The sequence below is a fragment of the Oreochromis niloticus genome, linkage group LG19 (assembly GCF_001858045.2).
Source record: "Oreochromis niloticus isolate F11D_XX linkage group LG19, O_niloticus_UMD_NMBU, whole genome shotgun sequence".
NCBI lineage: Eukaryota > Metazoa > Chordata > Actinopteri > Cichliformes > Cichlidae > Oreochromis > Oreochromis niloticus.
The window spans coordinates 25,006,324-25,027,334 of NC_031983.2; the positions used below are offsets into that span (position 1 = coordinate 25,006,324).

At 43.7% G+C, this 21,011-nt stretch overlaps 2 protein-coding genes across 4 annotated transcripts; one reads left to right on the forward strand and one right to left on the reverse strand.

Annotated features, from left to right (window-relative positions):
* The first annotated feature begins 187 nt into the window (after positions 1-187).
* prorp (protein only RNase P catalytic subunit) lies at positions 188-20,850 on the forward strand. 3 transcript variants are annotated; one of them, XM_005477560.4, is made up of 10 exons: positions 188-927; positions 1,016-1,154; positions 1,378-1,612; positions 2,249-2,547; positions 2,711-2,758; positions 2,848-2,980; positions 16,569-16,679; positions 18,340-18,491; positions 20,330-20,528; positions 20,626-20,850. In XM_005477560.4, the coding sequence occupies exons 1-10, from the start codon at positions 522-524 to the stop codon at positions 20,755-20,757; spliced, it is 1,854 nt and encodes a 617-aa protein (XP_005477617.1). In that variant the 5' UTR covers positions 188-521; the 3' UTR covers positions 20,758-20,850. The 3 variants fall into 3 exon arrangements, with proteins under 3 accessions (XP_005477617.1, XP_019204495.1, XP_019204494.1); XM_019348949.2 differs by having other exon boundaries at positions 750-927; positions 1,000-1,154; XM_019348950.2 differs by lacking the exons at positions 1,016-1,154; positions 1,378-1,612 and having other exon boundaries at positions 189-371.
* Positions 3,512-7,658, reverse strand: LOC109195994 (uncharacterized). The gene is made up of 2 exons (XM_019348951.2): positions 6,499-7,658; positions 3,512-3,663 (listed from the first exon to the last, which is right to left on the reverse strand). The coding sequence occupies exon 1, from the start codon at positions 7,478-7,480 to the stop codon at positions 6,689-6,691; it is 792 nt and encodes a 263-aa protein (XP_019204496.1). The 5' UTR covers positions 7,481-7,658; the 3' UTR covers positions 3,512-3,663; positions 6,499-6,688.
* Positions 20,851-21,011: the final 161 nt, after the last annotated feature.

Consider the following 21,011-nt stretch of genomic DNA (forward strand, 5'->3'; position numbering starts at 1 on the left):
CTCTGCACATCACATCTGTTCTTGAAAATTATCTGGACATAATATGATACAAAAGCTACATGTAAATAAAATAAATTTAAAAGTTACATAAATATATAATTATAAAAATGTATAACTGATCAGAATATATTCTGCATAAAAGACTTTTCCTTTTTTATTTTGAAAAACTTGATACCTCACAAACGACGTTGTCTAATGTTGATGACGTCAGATGTGCGACTCCATTCATGCCTTCTTGCTGGTGTGTTTTGTAGAAGGATATGAGCTGAATGAGTTCCTCAGGCGGTGTGTTTGTAGTTTTATAGTTATGCGGATTTATGGACGAAACGAGATCGCGAGAGAGCCTTTGAAAGACGCGTAGAAACAGGAAGGTGAGCTTCGGGTGTCACCTGCAGGCTCATGTAACTCACGTCATGTGTCAACTGTGTGCTTAGTTTGTGTGTGAGAAATAAAAACAGTTTAAATTTAAAGTGGGATTACAGCTGCTGTGCTCAGAAATCATTCGCTAAAATCATCCAAACATGGCCTCTACCTTCATACTGAAAGTCAGAACATCTCTAAAGTCCTCGCAGCTCTTTTTCCATCATGGACGTCCAGCTTTCTCCTCATTACAGCCTCCCTGGGCTCTCTCTGTGTGCAGCAGAGAGCCCAGCCTCACCCTGGGTGTCAGACGGATACACAGAAGCAGCAGTGGACAGACTGAAGGGCAGGGTGGGGTTAGAAACAGCGCCATCAGACGCGGTGAAGAGGATGGTGCAGTGAATGGAGGAGGAGATAAGAGGTCTGCTCCCTGGCAGAGGATCCATAAATCTGTGTTTGCTGCTGGAACGGCGAAGAGGACGGCGGATATACTGAGGAGGAAGGCGCCTCTGGTCTGTGAGGATAAGGATGAAGAGGAGCCTGAACATAGGACAGCCAGGGGAGCAGGTGAGCATGCATCACCAACTCTCTTCAGACTCGTTTAACCGCCTAATATCTCACGAAGTGTTTGGATGACAGTTTGGATGTTTTATAGGAAGGGTGCAGCCTCCTGAGCAACCGCTCCCTTCCAGTGAGTGGAAGAAGCTGAAGGAGTCTCAGGGAAATCCACCTCGCTTTGAAATCCAAATGATGAAAGCGCTCTTCATCTCTGGGGGCGAGCTGGACGTTGCCAAGTAAGAGTTAAATGAAAGATTTTACTTAGCCGTACAGTGAGTTACCAGATTCTGACTCTGGATGACTTCCAGTGGAGCTGTGAGGAACCTTAAAGGCATTTTAGATCAGTTACTGTTCTAAAAGCTTCCTGAAAATCCTTTATTTAATCCAGAACGCTGCAGCGAGAGCATTAAAGGACTGAAAAAGCTCCATGTTGCTTTAATTTAAAATCCTCCTCTTCAGGTCCCTGCTGACTTTTGTAGCCACGGAGACCGGCACACTGTCCTACGAGCTGCTACTGCGATATCTGACGCTGTGCGTGAGCAGCGGCCATGACGCTGAGGTGTTTGACGTCTATGACATCATGCGGGGAAGTTTCCCCTCTCTGGACACAGGAGCCTCCAGTCTTTTTATCAAAGCCTTCAGCCGGACGGCGAGGTGGAGGGAGGCTCTCAACATCCTGCAGGAGCTCAAGAAGGAAAGCAGGTTTTTTTTTAGGGGAAAATGAAACTTGTGAAAAAGTATTTCAGTCAGAAAAAAATGCACTTTTAGTTTAGGCCAGAATTCATCACGTGTGTTTGTCATTTGCTAAGCTAAATATTAACCTAAAAATTGGGCTTAAAATTCCTTTCCTCAGGGTTCTATACTGGGTCCCATTCGCTTCCCTTGTGGTTAAAAGTATAACATCTCCTTTCATTGCTTTGCAGATAATCTACAGATCTATTTGTCTATACAAACCAAGCAGCCATGCTTCTGTTCAGTTCTGATAAACTTATAAATGTTCAGTCGTGGTTTGAGATAAACTTCCTCAACCTGAACAAACCTGAACCGGCTTGCTCGTAGGGGGTTGTATACTTGTTGGGATTTTCTCTGTTTTCTTTGTGTTATTGTAGGGTCTTTACCTTAGAACGTAAAGCACCTTGATTCAAAGGTTGTTGTCATTTAGCACAATATAAACAAAATAAAATTGAACTTCGTCATCTGCAGACGACGATGGTTGATTTCGTGATATTAGTGAGGTAGTTTTATATATTTCAGGTTGTTTCAAATGTGAGCAAGCTCACAGGTAAAGCACGCTTTGCCTCCATAATCACCTGATTTTATTTACTAACAGACTTTTAGTCCATCATCACGCAATTATGGCGACATCATCGCGGCGGCAATGCAGCACGGCGACACAAGCACTGCCTGGGCTCTTTATGATGAGCTAATCGACAATGGACTGAGTCCTCACCAGGAGACATGGGAGACTCTGTTTAAAGTGGCGGGGAAAAAGGAAGGAGAAGAGGGAACGAGTGCCAAGTCGCAGGCTGAACAGCAGGAGAGGCACCTGGGAATTCTGCTGCACATGAGGAACAACCAGATCTACCCTCAGCAGAGCTTCGCCAGCAGCATCAAGAGCTGGTTTGAGAGGTAGGACCGTGATAGGGAAGCACATGCATGTAAAACAAATCCTTTCCTAATGCTTTGTTCTCCTGCATTTATTTTCAATGTGACGTGTATTAAAGGCAAACCTCAACATCTTAAACATAATCACTCTAGTGTATATTCTCCTTGTGCTCCTTCCCAAAATCAGCCTGACAGGACAGGAATGGACAGGAAACTGGACGACCGCCACTCCGAAGTAATAAAAACCACTTCTGATGTATGTACGTACCTCCATTATGATAGTGTGTGTCATTTAAACATATATATGTGTGTGCGTATGTTCAGGGGAGTATGTAGGAGTTGTGGGTCTGAGCTGGAGTCCATCCAGCTGACTGCTGAGGAATACCAGCAGCTTAAAGACAGAGTGATGACCGACATCATTGAGGGACAAGATGTTTTCACCAAGACGACTCCGGAGGTAAAATGCACACATACACACAGGGACCTTAAATGTTAATTTATTATCATTTATTTTTATATTTAAGTGACAAACAAACAGCTGTAAACATAAAGAAGCAGCTCGAAAAAAGAACATTCAAACATCCTGTAAGAGGGAGATTCGATATTTTTTTGTACACCTCGCCACCACTAGGGGAGTAGTGCTGCTGCCAGTTAGACTCTATAGTGATAGAGTCACTATAGAGTTTAATGGGGGGGTGATCAGAGAGGCATTTCGTTTTGTTTGTGGCTGTTCCTTTCATATTCCATAAAGGTCTGTGTAGACTGTAAATAAGGCTGCAAAGATAGGATTGTGGAGGTAAGAAATAACGACACGAGAGGTTCCTGTGTCTCACTCCAACTGTTTATTCACACACTGTCTCTCAGAACTTAAGATACAGTAAGCGCCAAAATCTCCACCCAGCTCTTCCCTTCAACTTGGGTGTGAGTGGAGCCATCTGGTGGTCCGCCACACATACCCCCCCTTGAACACACAGTTAGGTCTCTATTCAGTCCAGGACCCTGGGCCTAAGCAAACGACCCGAACGACTGAACCTGGGAGGGAGAGAACAGGCAGAGGAAGGTCCATCCTGTGAACGAGGCTGGTGAAGGCGAGCAGGAAAGGCAGAAGGAGGCTCAAACGTTGGTGGTCCGGGGGTAGTCCTGCGGGGGAAACCAGAGTCTGTCAACCCCATTGAAGGAGGGCGGCCACGGCGAGGGGCCTGGGCCGGCACTACATTACTGTCCGGAAGAACATGTGCAGGCTTAAGTCTGTCAACACACACAGTCTCCCTTCGACCCCCAAAATCCAAAACAAAATGTTTCTGGCCCGGTTCGATAACCCGGAATGGGCCGTCATACAGCGGCCGCAGCGGTGTCTTGTGGGCATCGTGCCTGACAAAAACAAACTTAGCAGTCTCTAAAGTCTTTGGAACAAAGGTGTCAGGCACGCAATGGTGCACAGGACCAGGAACCCGAAGCGAGCGCAAAAGTGGGTTGAGCGATAGCACTGATGGATCGAAGCAGGGGGGAGGGTTCTCCGGCAAGAATTCTCCAGGCACGCGGAGGGGCTGACCAAACACGAGCTCAGCTGGGGAAGCGCCGAGATCCTCCTTAACCGCACAGCCCAAGCAAAACCCACGGGAGGCGGTCAACCCAATTGCCACCTTGTAAGGAGGCACGAAAAGCAGCCTTAAGCGACCGGTGGAACCGTTCACACATCCCATTAGCTTGCGGGTTGTATGCGGTTGTGCGGTGGACTTTAGCCCCAGTCCATCAGCCATGGCCGACCAAAGCTCGGAAATGAACTGGGGGCCTCTGTCTGACGTAATGTCCGCGGGCGGGCCGAAACGCGAGACCCAGGTTGACAAAAATGCCCTGGCCACCACTGCTGCAGTAGTGGATGCCAGGGGGACTGCCTCCGGCCACCTGGTGGTCCGGTCAACAACTGTCAAAAGGTGCGTAAAACCTTGTGACGGCGGCAGAGGACCCACCAGATCGACATGCACATGATCGAAACGTTTGCCGGGTATAAAGAACTGCTCCAGAGGCGCCTTGATGTGTTTATGAACCTTCGCACGCTGGCAGGGAATGCACGCCGACGCCCATTCCTTAACTGATTTGCGAAGGCCTGGCCAAACAAATTTAGAGCTGACCAGTTTAACAGAGGCCCGGACCCCCGGATGAGAGAGAGCATGTACCGAGTCAAAAACCCGACGACGCCAGGAAACGGGAACCACTGGGCGAGGGCGGCCGGTGGAAACGTCACAGACCAGGAAAGGACCACCGTCCTGCATGGGTCTGTCCTCCAGTATGAGGCCCGTCTGGGTGGATTTAAGCTCGAGGACGTCCGGGTCACCGCTCTGATCGGCAGCCATGGCGGAGTAGTCTATGCCGAGAAAGACAGGAGAAACCAGCGCACGGGACAAACAGTCAGCCACATGATTGGATTTACCAGCCACGTGCCGAATGTCTGTTGTGAACTCAGAAATGGCTGCCAACTGGCGCTGCTGGCGTGCACTTCATGGATCAGAAACCTTGGACATGGCAAACGTCAAGGGTTTGTGGTCCACGTATGCGGTAAAGTGACGACCCTCGAGAAAAAAACGGAAATGGCGAGTCGCCAGGTGGAGCGCGAGTAGCTCCCTGTCAAAAACGCTGTAATTGCGTTCGCTGTCACGCAGCGTACGGCTGAAAAAGGCGAGCGGTTGCCAGACACCCGAGATTCGCTGTTCCAGCACCGCACCCACCGCTATGTCCGACGCATCGGTGGTCAACGCAATCGGCGCTGAGGGGGACGGGTGGGCCAGAAGGGCAGCATTAGCTAACGCTGACTTAGCATCAGAAAACGCTTGGATGCTTTCTGGACACCAGTCGACGGCGTCATTAGCCTTCTTACCTTTTAACGCCCCGTAAAGGGGCTTCAGCAGATGTGCCGCCCTGGGGAGAAAACGATTGTAAAAATTCACCATCCCCAAAAATTCCTGCAGTGCTTTAACGTTTGCAGGACGCGGAAATTCCGAAACAGCTCGGACTTTGTCAGGCAACGGAACCGCGCCCTCAGCGGAAATGCGGTGCCCAAGAAAATCGAGAACGGGCAACCCAAACTGGCATTTAGACGGATTAATAATCAGTCCATGCTCCGTCAAACGCTGAAAAACCTGACGCAGATGGAACAGGTGCTGCTCATTCGAGCTGCTGGCTACCAGTATATCATCAAGATATACAAAAACAAAGGGCAGCCCGCGCAAGACAGAGTCCATCAACCGCTGGAAGGTTTGGGCGGCACCTTTCAGGCCAAACGGCATGCGCAGAAACTCGAAAAGGCCGAAAGGTGTAATAACGGCGGTTTTGGGGACGTCCTCCGCGCGCACGGGAACCTGATGATATCCCCGTACCAAATCGATCTTCGAAAAAACAGAGGTCCCTGCAAGATGGGCGGAAAAATCTTGGATGTGGGGAATGGGATAACGGTCGTTCTCCGTGACGTTATTAAGACGGCGGAAATCCCCACAAGGTCGCCACCGACCATCAGATTTAGGCACCATGTGTAAAGGAGAAGCCCAGGCACTATTCGAACGCTGCACGATGCCCAGGCGCTCCATGGTGGCAAATTCTTCCCGAGCGACAGCCAGTTTAGCAGGGTCGAGGCGACGCGCGCGCGCGAAAACCGGGGGCCCTACTGTAGTTATGTAATGCTCCACCCCATGCTTCGTCACAGTGCTCGAGAAAGTGGGGACAGTGAGTGAGGGAAACTCAGAAAGCAAACATTGAAAAACGTCACCCGAATCCACTGAGTTAGCATGCACCACGGGCTGAGCACCCCGAGTAAAACAGGGTAATGAGGAAAATGACACAGCATCAATTAAACGTCTGTTAGCAACATCAACCAGCAGTCCGTGAGCACAAAGAAAATCAGCGCCTATTATAGGCACAGAGCTAGCAGCAACAACAAAGTTCCACTGAAAGTCACGGTCATGAAAGCAAACAGTCACCAACCTTTCGCCGAAGGTTTTGATGGGAGAGCCATTAGCCGCTGTTAGCAATGGCCCGCAGCCCTCAGCTAGCCCGTCCGAGCCAGCCGGGGGAAGAAGGCTCTTCTGTGAGCCGGAGTCCACCAGGAAACGCCTCCCCGAGCGTGAGTCCTCTAAGAAAAGCAGCCTTTCCTTGTTGCCAGCGGTCGCGGCTGCTACCGAGCGCTGACATGCCCGTTTCCCTGGGTCTGGAAACTGCAAGGCGGGAGACAGCGCCGGGCCTTCGCTCCAAAACGCTGGTGATAAAAGCAAAGCCCTTTTCCGCGGTGCTGCCGCGCAGCGATTCCGGCCACCGTGGACGAGTCGGAGGGTCCCTGGAGCATCGGTGAGGAGGCAGGGGAAAACGCTGGTGAGTCCTGAACAACCGCCTGGACGCCGAAACTCCTGGTAGCAAGGAGGATGCGATCTGCCTCTTCCGCCAGAGAGCGGTAATCCTTCGTGGCCAATAGCGGGGAGTTGGCAAGGCCAGCGCGCACTGGAGCCGGCAACTGTCGGAGAAAGAGGTGGGTGAAGAGAAATCCTCCATCATCCGCGCCCAGCAAGGACAGCATGCTCTCCATGAGCTCGAGGGCGGTGCCGTCGCCCAGGCCCGCGAGGGAAAGGAGTTTCTCGGCTCGCTCAGCATCAGAGAGGGAGTAACGCCGCAGCAGCAGCGCCTTGAGAGCGGTGTACTTGCCGTGGGCTGGAGGGTCCCGGAGGAGAGTCATCACGCGGCGGGTTGACAGCGGGTCAAGAGAAGCCACCACATGGTGGTATTTAGTATCGTCGGCTGAAACTCCACGAAGAGCAAACTGAGCTTCTACGTGCACGAACCATGAAGGGGGATCGTGAAGCCAAAAATCCGGCAATTTAAGCGCCACAGCAAACGCAGCCATCGGCGGAGGTGCAAATCCGGCGGCAGCCGATGCTTCCAGGCCGGAGCTGGCTTCGTCGTCGAGCCTTAGCATGTTCGCTACTGGGGTCACCAATGTGGAGGTAAGAAATAACGACACGAGAGGTTCCTGTGTCTCACTCCAACTGTTTATTCACACACTGTCTCTCAGAACTTAAGATACAGTAAGCGCCAAAATCTCCACCCAGCTCTTCCCTTCAACTTGGGTGTGAGTGGAGCCATCTGGTGGTCCGCCACAGGATAACCATTTTTCACCACAGCCGTTTAAAAAAATCAAAATTTTAGAAAAGTGTCAGATAAAAACTAGAAGAAATGCGGAATGAGGGATAACAATGCTAAAGAGAGGAACACGTGGTCAACGTGCCTATCACAGGTGTTGCCTGACAGACTGTGCTGTCACAGATTTTGTTGTGTGATTAGACTTCTTTATTAGAAACAACTGGAAAATAAAGGGTGTAAAATGAACCAGCGTCCTACAGTTGCTGTTTTTTGCCTTTTTTAAATGCAATGCTGTCGTTATATGTCCTCCCTTCATCACGACCCACCCGGCTCACATCTGACTGCAGTAAGGCCTCGTTGTAGTCTTTCAGTTTCAGTGAACGTCTCCCACCACTCCAGTATTTTTAATGCCATTATCTCAACCCGTGAATTAAGTATTCACGTATTTTAACATAAAGAGACACAAGTATGTTTTAAAAACTTAATACAAACCTAAATATTTTTTTTCTTAATAATGTTTCCTTTCTTTTCTTTTTTCTCTTTGTCTCCTTTGACCTGTTACGTTCCTCTTCCACCTCAGCTTTGGTGTTTTTCTTTCCTTTTGGTCACTTTACTCTGTTTTTCTTTTACATTTGCTCATTTTTTCTTTTCTACTCTTTTCTTCCTTTTCCTAGTTTTTTAGTAGAAAAGTAGAAAATGCTAATATTACTGCAATACACAAAATCTGTATGTGTGTTTGTGAATGATGGTGTCATGTTGCCTAGCAACCACTTATCTTTGGGGCACGATGGTGTGTTTTTTGCAGTTGCGCACCTATAACACCTATAACATATTGTTTTCATTTTACCGCAGTTTCTCATTTAGATCTGCAACACTTCTGTTATGCGTGATAAATTATGACCCCCATTGATGTTTTCTTTTTCCTTATTAAAAAAATAATAACAGTTAATTCATGTAGATGTTTGAAAACTAAAAGTAAAGTAAAATATCGAAACTCGATTTTTATGGTGGACTAGTTTCTCAGCTGTTTTTTGCTGCCTTTTGCTAGATGGCGTCATTGTTACACCGGCTGGCACATCAAGCTGGCAGAGTCTGAGCTGGTCCAAAGAATAGATCTGTGTTTCAAGTTTTATAGACATTTTTAGGTGCAGTGAGGCAGCTGTCTGTCCCCCTGGTTCCAAGACTTTATTGATTTATTTCCCTAAGCTGGGCTGTATGACTCTGATTTTTAATAATTAACCACAGAGGAGGATACAATTCTGTTATCACCGCATCCTTTGTGGTTTTCTGGCCTTTGCAGTCTGGTTTTTTTTTTTTTTTTAATGTTAATGGGATAATATTATCAGAGACAGCCAGTCATCCGGAAGCTGTACTTATAATTCCTGATTTATAGATAAGAATTACGTTAGATTATGCGAAACTTAAATCACAGCAGTTTTTTCTGATTTATCCTGTAAATTTGGCCAAAATCAGACTCCAGACAATAAAAAAAATACATCAAATGCCATTCTGCTCCACAGAAGCAAGCACAAAGACCATTAAAGTGAACATTTACCCTTAATGTGCAGGAAAAGCCAGCTGATTTTTGATCGGACCACAAATGGGGACAATGATAAAGAGGCAGTTTTGGCAAGTTTTTAGAATTTTAAGTCATTCTCTCAGAAGTTTGAGTTGGTTAGTTAAAATCTTAAAATCAAAAACTTGTTAACTTATACATGGAAGAAAAATTTGGTTTTCAGTGGCAGAAACAAACCTCCATAAAAGCATCTCAACACACACTCACAAAACTTCGTAACTGTGGCCACTGTCGGATAATCGTACCTACTGTAAAATTTCATCATATGATTTAACAATGACCCAGTTTATTTTATACCTGCTATCAGAGGTCACGGCAAAAATGTTCACATTTAATGATTTTATAAATCCAATTCTCTCTGGTTTGCTGTGTTCTCTGACTCAGCAGTAAATTACATAACGTTGCATAACAGCATAACATGTTTTCCCCACTCAGCCACTTCAGCAGTCGATCAGACTTTTACTGGCCCACAAAAAATTAATTACTGTATATCCTGCTAGGCTAATTATATCTTCTGTGTCTTTCCACAAGACTATTGTGGCAAGACATTTATGATATTGTGCAAAAGTCTTGAGACATTGCAGTCTTGAGATATTTTTCCAGAAAAATTAGAAATAGGTGCAGAGACTTATGGATTTTATTCTTCAACGCAGCCTGAACCTGAGGTTTCTTTCTTTTTTAAAACAATGTTTTTTTATCAAGAGTTTTTCCTTTATACATATAAACAAAAAGAGAAAAGAAGGATTGCAGATGATCTGTACCTTCGGGGTAATTAGCTCATACACTTTGCTGTAAAAAAAAATTTTTTTAAAAGGAAAATAACAAAAAAAGAAAACAAACAAACATTTTTTTCCGGTTTTAGACACGACAAGAGGTCATATAACCGCTGTCTGTGACTGGGAGGGGCCGCTTCCTGCTGCCTCAGTAGAATATCCCTCCTGGCTAACACCGAACAGAATGATAGCGCCTGTCTTTTAGAGGCCGGTAGAAACACTTCATTCCCACTGATGCCAAACAGAGAAAACCTCTGTCCAAAACTGAACGAGACTGGGACAAGACCAGTACATGTGGATCAGTGAGGCTTCAACAGTTTTGCATCTCTCACAATATGGAGTGATTTCAGGATAGATACAAGATAATCTGGATTTTGAGAAGTGGGCTCTATGCACCACTTTGAATTGAATTAAACAATGGCTTACACATAGAACTGTCTTTCTTTAAGTAGGCTTCAGGGATAGTTCTCCAGGCTTTGCTTCAATTGGATGAACCCACACTCCTTCAATAATATTGAGGTCCAACCTCTGTGGAGGCCAATCCATGGCTGATACTGTTTCATTGTCTGTTTCCAGGTATGCTTTTACTGGATTTTTAGTGTGTTTGCATTCATTCCAAAACTTAAAAATGAAGCTTTTGCCAAAACACTTTCCAGATGGTATTGCCAGTGAATCAAAATTTCATGGTACTTTTCTGCATTCATAATTTCATCAGTTTTGCTATAATGCAGCACCAAATTATGATGGAGCCTCCACCAGCTTTTACTCACTGTTGCTTTCTCTATAATAAGAAGTGCCCCAAGACTTGTGCACAGTACTTTAGGCCAGGTGAGGGACAAAGGTTGCATGAGGTTGCATTGCACAAAAAAAATATAACGCAACTAATTTTTATCAGATGTAGGCTCAATGAAAATGACCCAAATTAGAACACAAAAGATCAGATTCCATGTGGTTTGTGCTGTTCATGCTGTTATGAAAAACCAGATATGAGTCACATGTAAGCCAGAAATATCATATGTGGGCTACTTTTGTCTGCAGAGTGAACTAGAGATTAAAGAAGATGATTTAAACGACTGTGAGCCGGCAGTGAGCTTCACTGAGAGCCAGCCAGCAAATCTAAAGTTCACTAATTAACATATTATATGTTGTTTGCTTAAATTGTGCAAAAGTTGAACTATTTGCAGTGCAGCAGACCAGTTTGCACACAGACTCTTTTACTACCAATTCATGTTCATGGAATATATGCAGAATGAGATTTGTCTTGCTGGATAAGCAAGGCGAGAGGCAGAGTGCATGCTGGACTGGTCGCCAGTCTGCTGCAGGGCTAGCACAGAGACACAGACAACCATTCACACTCACCTTCACATTCAGACCTATGGGCAATTACTGTGTACCCTGCCTCTTGCCCTATGGCCGCTGGAATAGGCTCCAGCCCACCGGTGACCATGAATTGGATGGCTGACAAAGGCCTTCTGTACAAAAATAAGTCATGCGAGTTGGTCACAAGGTCAGTCTTCCTCTTTATTTCAGTGGAAGTTGGGAAGATGATTTACATATTTACACAGCTAATTAGCTTACTTTAGCTTTGTTTGATTAAATTGAATAAACACAGGAAAATAACAGAGGTTATGGTTTTTGCTTTCAGTGATAGGCAAACACCCAGGCGCAAAAGAGGTTAATAAATCCTTGATGCAATTCAGAGGAAGGTGATTTAACTATTTAAAATTTCCCCTCAGTTTTCACATGAACTAAACAAATGATGGGTGCATTTGTGAGCTTGAGAGGAGATAGGTGGACTTTGTTACCTGTAAACATAACCTGCATGGACATTTCCCCGCTGTCTTCGTGCTTGTAGCTTCATGTTGATCGTATATGTGTGTGAGTTTCTTGGCAACAAAGTAAATGATCCCGTTTCCCATGAATTTATTTGTTTAAGGGGAATGTTTGGCTTTTTTTCTGCTTTGTGAATTTTCCAAGTAACATGAAATGAAAATGAGATCATTTACATGCGTTCAGCTGGATTCTTCATGTGACTGCAAATATGTAGACAGACAGCAGCAGAAACAGACAGCAGTGCACTTAGAAACAAGCTTAAAATGCTGAATTATGGCTGTGTTGTAAGAGCCTTATTTGCTGTGCATGCAATGTGCAGTGTCTGTGTGGAGAGCCAAGGCACAAGCTTTTCATTGGATTGGAATGTACTCCTTTTTTAATAATGCAATTAAAGTAAACATAAAATGAAGTTTATTTAAAAAAAAACCTGGGCAACACCGGCAATGTGTGGTTAATAGTATGACATATTTAAATTATTAAAATAGGGCTCGCTTTGCACATGTGCTTGTGTCTTTTTTTGGCTCAGTTATACTTGGTTCAATTAAGGGAATTTCCAGCATGTGGACGGCCATGTGAACGTAGCCCACAGCTACCTCCTGCTGAGCAGACAGACAGTTTAAATGAGCTTTATTAATTCCCCATTTAAGGCAGTTTATTTCAAGGGCAAACGGAGTGCTTCAGAGGAGAGTTAAGCAACTCATGAAGGAAGGAAAAGGGGGAGAAGAAGGGCATCAGCAAAAAGGGGAAGAAGGGCGGCAGTTTCTTTCCGTCTTTGTTTCTAGTAAAAAAAACAAAGTGTCTGTTTTCTTTTCAAATAGCACTCATATATGTTTAGATAGCAGAGGTCAAAGATTCACGATTAGAGCAGAGAATGCAACAACACACTCCTTTATCCAAAAAAAGAGTCGCTGTGAATAAACTCAGAATGCATTAACCCCGTTTTTAATAAAAAAAATATTAACATTAGCATGATTTTAATGCAGAGTCTCGCTGTAGGAGCCATTTTTGGTTTGTTCATTTGTGTTTAAGCTTCTGGCCACCACTCAGTTATGAGTTTGACATGTGTTGAGCCTAAAGTCAGGCTTTTCAGTGTCACAGAGGTGGATCTCATTTAACCTGGTGAGATCACCACATTAGCTTATTCTGATTACATAAGCTGGTCCAGAGCAGGGTTTTTTTTAGTGATTAATGGAAGATGATAATGCTAACCCAGTACTAACTCGGTTAGTACTACAGGGCTACCTAAGTAGCTACACCTTTTTAGTGCCCCTTTTGCATTTAGAACTGCCTGAATTCTTCCTATTTCCACGATAGGGATGCACAGGGGATGCAGATTTGTCAGCTTTACATCCAGCTTTAATACTCAAGTAGGCTGTGGTGTTTAAATAATGCTCAGATGGAACTAAGGGGCCAAAACTGTGTTGAGAAAATATCCCCCAAATCATTACACTGCGACCACTGGCCTAAACCTTTGACACAAGGCAGGATGGATCCATGCTTTCATGTTGTTCATGCCCTATTTTGATCCTACCATTGGAAATCAAGACTTATCAGAACAGGGAATGTTTTCCCAGTCTTCTGTTGTCCAGTTTTGGTGAGCCTGTGTTAATTATAGCCTCAGCTTCCTGCTGTTCGCTGACAGAAGTTGCATCTGGTGTGATCTTCTGCTGCTGCAGCCCTTCTGCTTCAAGGTTTGACATGCTGTGGATTCAGAGAAGCTCTTCTGCATTCCTTGGTTGTCACGAATGTATTTTTCAGTTCCCGTTGTTTCCTATCAACAGTCTGTTCATTCTGACCTCTGACCCCTGTCATTAAAAAGTCATTTTTATCCAGAGAGCTGCCGCTTACTGGATATTTTCTCTTTTTCGGATCATTCTCTGTAAACCCTCGAGATGATTGTATGGGAAAATCCCAGCACATCTGCAGTTTCTGAAATACTCAGATCGCCCCGTCTGGCACTTACAGTCATGTCACCTTCACAGTCACTTAAATCACCTTTCTTCCTCATTCTGATGATTTGAATTTCTTGAACATCTTGGCCCTGTCTACATGCCCAAAAGCAATGAGTTTCTTATGATTGTCAGGTTAGATATTTGTGTTAACGAGCAGTTGAACCGCTGTAAAAACAAACAAACAAAAAACATACTAGCAGATGAGCGTAATACGAGGATGCAGTTTTTGTTTCTGTTTTCTGGTGCGGCTACTTGTCCAAGCTTCAGCCACCAAATCAAGAGCGGAAGCTTGAAAATTCCAAACAAATTTTCCCACAGCAGCATCTTCTGCTTTTTAAATTAACTCAATTTCAGTTCGCTAGTGAAAATTTTTCACATTAATATATTTTTATAAAAGCAGGAAATTAGAGATAATAGAATACAGTTTCTGTTCTCTACTTGAGAAAAATATAGATAATGTGTTGTGGCTATAGTACGCTTTAACATAATGCATAATAACACAGTCTAGGCTGTGTTTTATGAAAAAGCAGATTGTTTGCTTCATGCAGGGGCATGTCATCATTAGTACTCATATAGGATTGCAACTACTGAACAATTCAATGCCTCCTTTGTTGCTTTTGTTGGTTCATGGCTCTACGGTCTGGACTTATACTGCAGAGCTGTGCTGCTGGACTGTGCAGAATGTGGCTGGCTGAAAAACGCAGTCAACATAAACCAGCTCTTTTAATCTTAAATATTTATTTCGTGCATAAGCAGATGTAAAATGTAGACTCCAATCAAAATGTAAAGGGGGAAATGATGATAAGTGTCAGAAGTGAGATAAGTGAGAAGTGAGATAAACCAAACTCAGCAGGAAGTTTTTTTTTTAAATAGTGTTTGAGCTGAAATTGATAGAGTTAATTATGTGCACATGACACAGCTCAGTGGGAATGCTGTTGGATATGTTTACAGAACCCTACTGTGCTTTGTGTAATAAAGGTGGCACTTAAGTGATACTATAAGCTTATGCATTTGTATGAGTGTGTGTGTAGTCGTGTAATCCACAGCAGCACAGTGAGCTGGTTTCACGTATCAGCTCTGGAAAGTCCCTGGATAATTATGCTGGACTTTGTCTTTCTCTTTTCTTCTCCTCGTATTCTCTGCTCGTCTGCAGCTTTCATTTATTGTCTTTCTTCCTTTTCTTCTTAATCAAACATTGCTGCAGAATGAATTACTGAGTATGCCTGCTGTGTTTAGGCAGTCTAAATTAATAAGAACATAAATATGAGCATGTGGCAGTTTAAAAAAAAAAATCTAGATCGTGACATTAAAAACACTCATTTTAATGTGCGTTCATGATACTGTGGATGCAATCACGATTCAAGTCCAGGGGAATTCACAGCAGCCTATTTCCATATTGCTGTTGGCGAAAACTGAAAGCACTGACAGGTTCCCATGCAGGTTCAAAGCAGCTTTCCTGTTATGGCACAGAGCTGAGAGTTTTTAAAAGTTTTGACCTGAGTGGTGCATAAAAAGCATAAAATGTGGTGTGAAATTTATAAGAAATGCAAATTGAACAAATTCTGCATAGATGGAGCTTTTTACCTCCCCTGTGGTCTGCATGTTTTAGGTGTTATGAAAACAGCTGCAGATGTCCTTAGATTTCTGTGTAGTAAATATAAGGGCTAACATATTAGTCTGACTAGTCTGAGGCAGCTTAAAAGGTAAAAACAAAACAAAACATGATTATCTATTATTGATAAGCATTATCTGAATATGCTATTAAACTTTATGTTAACATAGAGGACAAGCTGGCACTCTGCCATCTGCCTGCTGGGAAGGAAAGTCCAGGTTGATTTATTACTGGCAGGCCTTTGATCAGTTGGTGAGAAAATCAGCCAACCATCAGCTCACAGGTGGAGCTCAGATACGCTCTTTGACTCAGGAGCAAACTAACCATCTATGATGTTGTTAGAAACCTCTGCAGATGTTTTCTGCACATTAACCGTGCTCTCGGATCAAATTATCAATCAGAAACATTGCACAGAGGGCAACTACACTTTTTGCTGTACATAACATAGAGTTTACATAAACAATGGATGCAGCTACTGCGATGTCATCCACTGGTTTGTGAAGCTTTTTGGCTCCTGTGTTGTTGTTGTTGTTGTTTTGGAGCCAGAATTGCTCATGCTTGATGAAGAGGTTACCGGCTAATTCTTGCATACCTGCCACAAACTGTACAGGTGCATGACACAGTTAGGTGCTTATTAGTTCTAATTAATAAAATATTAGAAATGAAATACTCTCGGACGAGTACAAATGGACCGATGTTGGCTGCTTTTAGATGATCCCACACTGCTGTTTCATTGTGTTTTTTCTATCCAGGTGTGCTTTTACTGCACTGATCATTGTCATGCTGGGAACTGAAGCTAATGCTAATCAGATGATTTCCACATAATTCTGCATGGTGGATTATAATCTCAGGGTACTTTTTTACATCATAATTTCATCAGTTTTGACAAGATGCCTAACACCACTGCCTGAAATACCACCTAAACCCCAATAGAGCCTCCACCGTGTTTTACAAATGGCTGTAGACACTCGCTGTTGTACTTCTCTGATTTTCAGTGCTGTTTTTCTTTAAGTTTTTGTGAACAATTAAGTTAGATCCCTTTTTGTGTTGTACCTGATGTACTTTCATGGATCACTTTCTTTATAAAAACTCCTCCACTGACTGTTATTTCCCTACATATCGCTCTCTTTATATATAATAATGCTCCTTTCTCTCTGTCTGTTTGTGTGTCTGTTCAGGAGCTGCAGCGGTTCAAGTTGTTTGTGAAGAGGAAGCCGGTGTTTGATGTGGTCGTAGATGGGCTTAATGTTGCAAATATCAACAAGGACAAAAGCAAGCAGTCAGCGACGGTAAGAATATGCACAGGTGCACATGCATTAAAAGTGTGAGATGCAGATTTACACACAGGGTCTGCCCTGTGTGTAAATCTGCATTCACTCACACATAGTTACACAGTCTTGATTTTAGTGGTTTCTTCCTACATGCATATCTGTCCAACTCAGGGGCTTTTCTGCCAGTCACACAATGACTAAACCTGCAGTGTGTGTGTGTGTGTGTGTGGTTTTTTTTGGTTGGTTTTTTTGGAGCATGCATGTGGGAGATGCACATAAAACTGCCCAGTACCTGATTTTAACAGTAATGAGAGTACTTGTCAGCCTGCCTACATGTGTCTGTTAGGATGTGAGTGTGAGATGGCCTATTCTGCCCCAATTTTCTCACATATGTGGCTGCAAGACAAAGGAAAGTACAGACTGACGAGCCTATTTCTCTATCTAGTCATCTAGTTTGTGGGAAAGTTAAATAATTTATGAAAATAAATGCACAAGAGATCAAAATTTACATCAAGCATATTATTCAAAGGAAACTGGAGGACAGCCATACTGCTTCAATATGAATTACCTGCTGAATTCACTATTCAGAGTTCTGGACGACTACATACTTGCTATCAGCTCACTGAACTGAAACAAGCTGAATGACTGCAAATAGATAAACAGTGCATTGTTTATTTGCAGCTTGAACATCAGAAACTGTTTTATAAACAACATTTTTCACACATAGTTTTGTGAGATATTACTGACAGTGAAGTTGAGATAAAAAACACTGGAAATGTTGGAAACGTTGTGTATTTGTGAGCGGCCTGCAGCTTTGGCTGCTCTTTCCCGGCTGCAAATATCAACAAATATTTACAAAGAAACGGCTGATTTAGACTTCTGAGGTTGATCTTTGTGGAGACCACAGCGTAACCTACTCAAGTACCCGACAGCATTGCCAGCATTAATTTGTATACAGTGTCAGCCAATATAGACACAAATAAAAGGCCGGGACTTTTTTTATGATGTAGATTTAATGCAGAAGTATAAATCTCCTGTAAAGGGGTGACATTGCGATCATTAACTTGGGAGTAGACGGCTCTGAGTGTCGAAACATTTAAAAAAGCAAATAAAATCCTAAATTGGCATTTCAGCCAGTGCATTCCTTTTTTTACAGTCTGGTTATCTAAAGCTTGCTCAGCCATGACTAGTCAGTGCTACTCAGACTAGAAATAGAAACTATAAAGCTTCCAGTAACAAAGCATCTTGTCCGGTGGCTGCCAGTTCTTTAGATGTCTGTTTGTAGAGCTTAAAGAAGTAAACATTACTGCAATACACAGACATTTTACTTCATTTTTATTGAGGCAATGAGCCTACGTAGGCCTACTCATAGGAAAATAAATAAATAAATTATACATATGTAAAAAAATTAGGTGTTTGCACATCCAAATGTATGTAATTTTTATATTATATGTATTTAATGACTCTTCCTGGACCTACACGTCCTTTCTAACTGCCAGCTTTTCCAGATGTAAAACATATTTTTAAAAAATCCTTAAAGCTCATTGCCCTCATGTGGGATCAGCTGCTTGCATCGTAGACCAAATCAAGTCCAGCATTTTAGTCATTATTTTACTTAATTAATGTTCTGGTTTTGAAAGTGAATATAAAGAAAGGCATATATGTATGTGTGTTTCAGCTGCTGGTGGTGGTGTCAGAGCTCGTCGACCGTCAGGGCCTGACTGTCCTGGTGCTGGGAAGGAAACACATGCTGCGGCCCTCCAGATCCTGGGACAGGCACAACATGAACCTCATCCAGCAGAAGGCCCATTGTTTCTTTACCGACAATATGTGAGCATCTTATGATAATAATAATGATAACGATAATACAAAAAGAACAGCATGAAATATGTTCCATGGAATAGACAGAAAACCAGTACTGGGAATGTTACTGATTACTAGCTACTCTGTAAAATGGTAATCAGTAACTGTTTTTACTGCTTCATGAAAGTAATCAGTTGCATAATCTGTTTGTTTCACTGGAGCGCGACCTTCAGCATGCGCTGGGTGGTTAGCAGCTGGGATGAAAACGGTGGATTGCTCCTTCTGGTTTGGGGGGGAGAGTTTGTGCCTCAAAGGAGTTGAGGTGTCTCAGGATCTTTATTCACAATGATGCGAAGGTGGATTATAAGGTCGGCTGGCAGATGTGGAGTCAGCAGACATGTGGACATTGCGTCAGACTGTCAGGGTAGGAAGAGAGCTTGGGGGGGGGGGGGGGCCTGGAGTAGTGCTGCTGCTCCTTTGTGTTAATAGGAAACAGTTAAGGTGGTTTTCCCTTGTGCCTTCGCTTTGGAGGTTTTTTCCAACACATCCAACTGGAAGGATATCCAGACCTGAGAAGATCCCAGGAGGATCTGGAAACCATGGCTGGGGAAACAGACAATTGTTGCATGATGGAAAATTGTTTTTAAAAACATCTTTACGGACTGTAGATGTTTCATGAGCTTTTCTCTGTCATGTTAGAGCAACGTTGCATATTTAACACTGAGAGTTGTTGCTTTCGGCTGGTCTCGGGCCCGCTTGTAGCAGGGTTCACTGATTCACACACAGATGTAGAAATGGCTCCTTGAATACCATCTTCTCAAACTATCTTGCTGACTTTCTTTGTACTGGAATAAGCCAAAACAGGGCATTCCTGCATGGTGAAAAGATGCAGACCAGCAGAATTTTTACATTTAAGCTTAAGGGATGCCTGTCTTGGCTTGAATGACATTGTCTCAACAAGCATTGTGCAAACCTACAATGCAATCTTGGCAAGCTGTGGCTGTATAGACATAAATGGGTCATCCTGAGTCTCCTCCTCGGTATCCTGAGGCTGAGATGGTTTGGACGTGTGCAGAGGAGGGATAGAGGCTATTCTATACAAAGGAAGTTAAGATGAAGCAGCCAGGCAGGAGGAAAAGAGGAAGACCACAGAGAAGATTCATGGTTGTAGTGAAGGAGGACATACAGAGGGTTGGTGTGATAGAAGAGGGTGTTAGCGATAGAGTGAGCTAGAGTAAGGTCATCTGCTGTGGCGATCCCTAAAGGGTGCAGCTGTAAATATAAATAGGTTGTCTTAGAGACAGGGTGAGAAGCTGGGTCATTTGGGAGGGGCTCAGAGTAGACTCTGGAGAGAATTCAGCAGTGGTGGTTTAGCATTTGACTAGGATGGCTCATAGATGAGATGTTTTGGGCCTGTCCCAGTGGGAGGAGACCTCGGGGCACAACCAGCTCACTCTGAAGAGATTACATCTGTTGGCTGGATTTGTAACACCTCGGTGTCCCTCCAAAAGAGCTGGAGAGAGAGAGCCCTGAGCTACTATTCTTAGCCCCGGCAACCTTGATCCGGATAAGCAGCAGAAAATGGATGAATGTAACACCTTAGAAATATATTTGTTTTGTGATGTGTTTAAGTTGCACAGACAGTATCTTGATGTAATACCTCTCTCTTTAAAAGGCAGCAACAAGCAAAAAAAAAAAAAGATATCATGTCATTAAAAATCATCCAAGAGTCAAAAGATCCTCTTTAAATGTGTTTGTGGGTGCTGCAACACAATCTGGGTGGCTGACAAATACAGGAAACCATAACACAAACTATGAATTCAAATGTAGAGCTCTGCTTATTTTCTGCATTTTGTGCTTTTCAGTTCAGAGGATGACCCCTTCCTGTTGTACGCTACTTTGCACTCTGGGAATCACTGTCGGTTTGTGAGCAGGGACCTGATGAGGGACCACAAGGCCTGCTTGCCAGACGGAGCCACCAGGCGGCTCTTCTTCAAGTGGCAAAGAGGGCACCAACTGGTGGTGGACGGGCACGTCACAGCGGGCAGGAGGGTCCGATTTCAGGTAGGGAATGAGACCATGAGAAGATAGGGCAGATAGTTAGGCTCAAAGAAGGAAACATCACAAATTTAACTCTTTTTTTGTTTGTTTGTTTTCCTAGAGTATTCCCAGCTACGACACCATTGTCCAAACCTCAGGAGGAAACTCGTGGCACATCCCTTATGACGACACAGAGGACAGGAGCACCTATGAAGTACCACAACACTGGCTGTGTCTCAACAAAAAGCTCTGAAGACTGTCTTTTTTACAGTTTGGAATATAAAAAAATGCTGGTACTGAAGACTTTTAATAAAACTGTGGACCTGTAAATAAACATTTACCATCACTGCAGTGTCTCCACTGTTTTAATCATATTTCAATTTAATATGGTTAAATATTAGATAATAGGTACAGCCAGATCCATGGATATTTGAACAAGATGTACAACAAGATGTAATTTTTCTAATTTTGGCTATGTGCATCCACTAACAGTGGACTTTAAATCAA

Excerpts from the sequence above, each read along its gene's own strand:
- prorp (XM_005477560.4), top strand. The coding sequence starts at position 522 with ATGGCCTCTACCTTCATACTGAAAGTCAGAACATCTCTAAAGTCCTCG. Across the intron at positions 928-1,015 it reads TAGGACAGCCAGGGGAGCAG|GAAGGGTGCAGCCTCCTGAG; the intron begins GTGAGCATGCAT and ends GATGTTTTATAG. Across the intron at positions 2,548-2,710 it reads ATCAAGAGCTGGTTTGAGAG|CCTGACAGGACAGGAATGGA; the intron begins GTAGGACCGTGA and ends TCCCAAAATCAG.
- LOC109195994 (XM_019348951.2), bottom strand. The coding sequence starts at position 7,480 with ATGCTAAGGCTCGACGACGAAGCCAGCTCCGGCCTGGAAGCATCGGCT.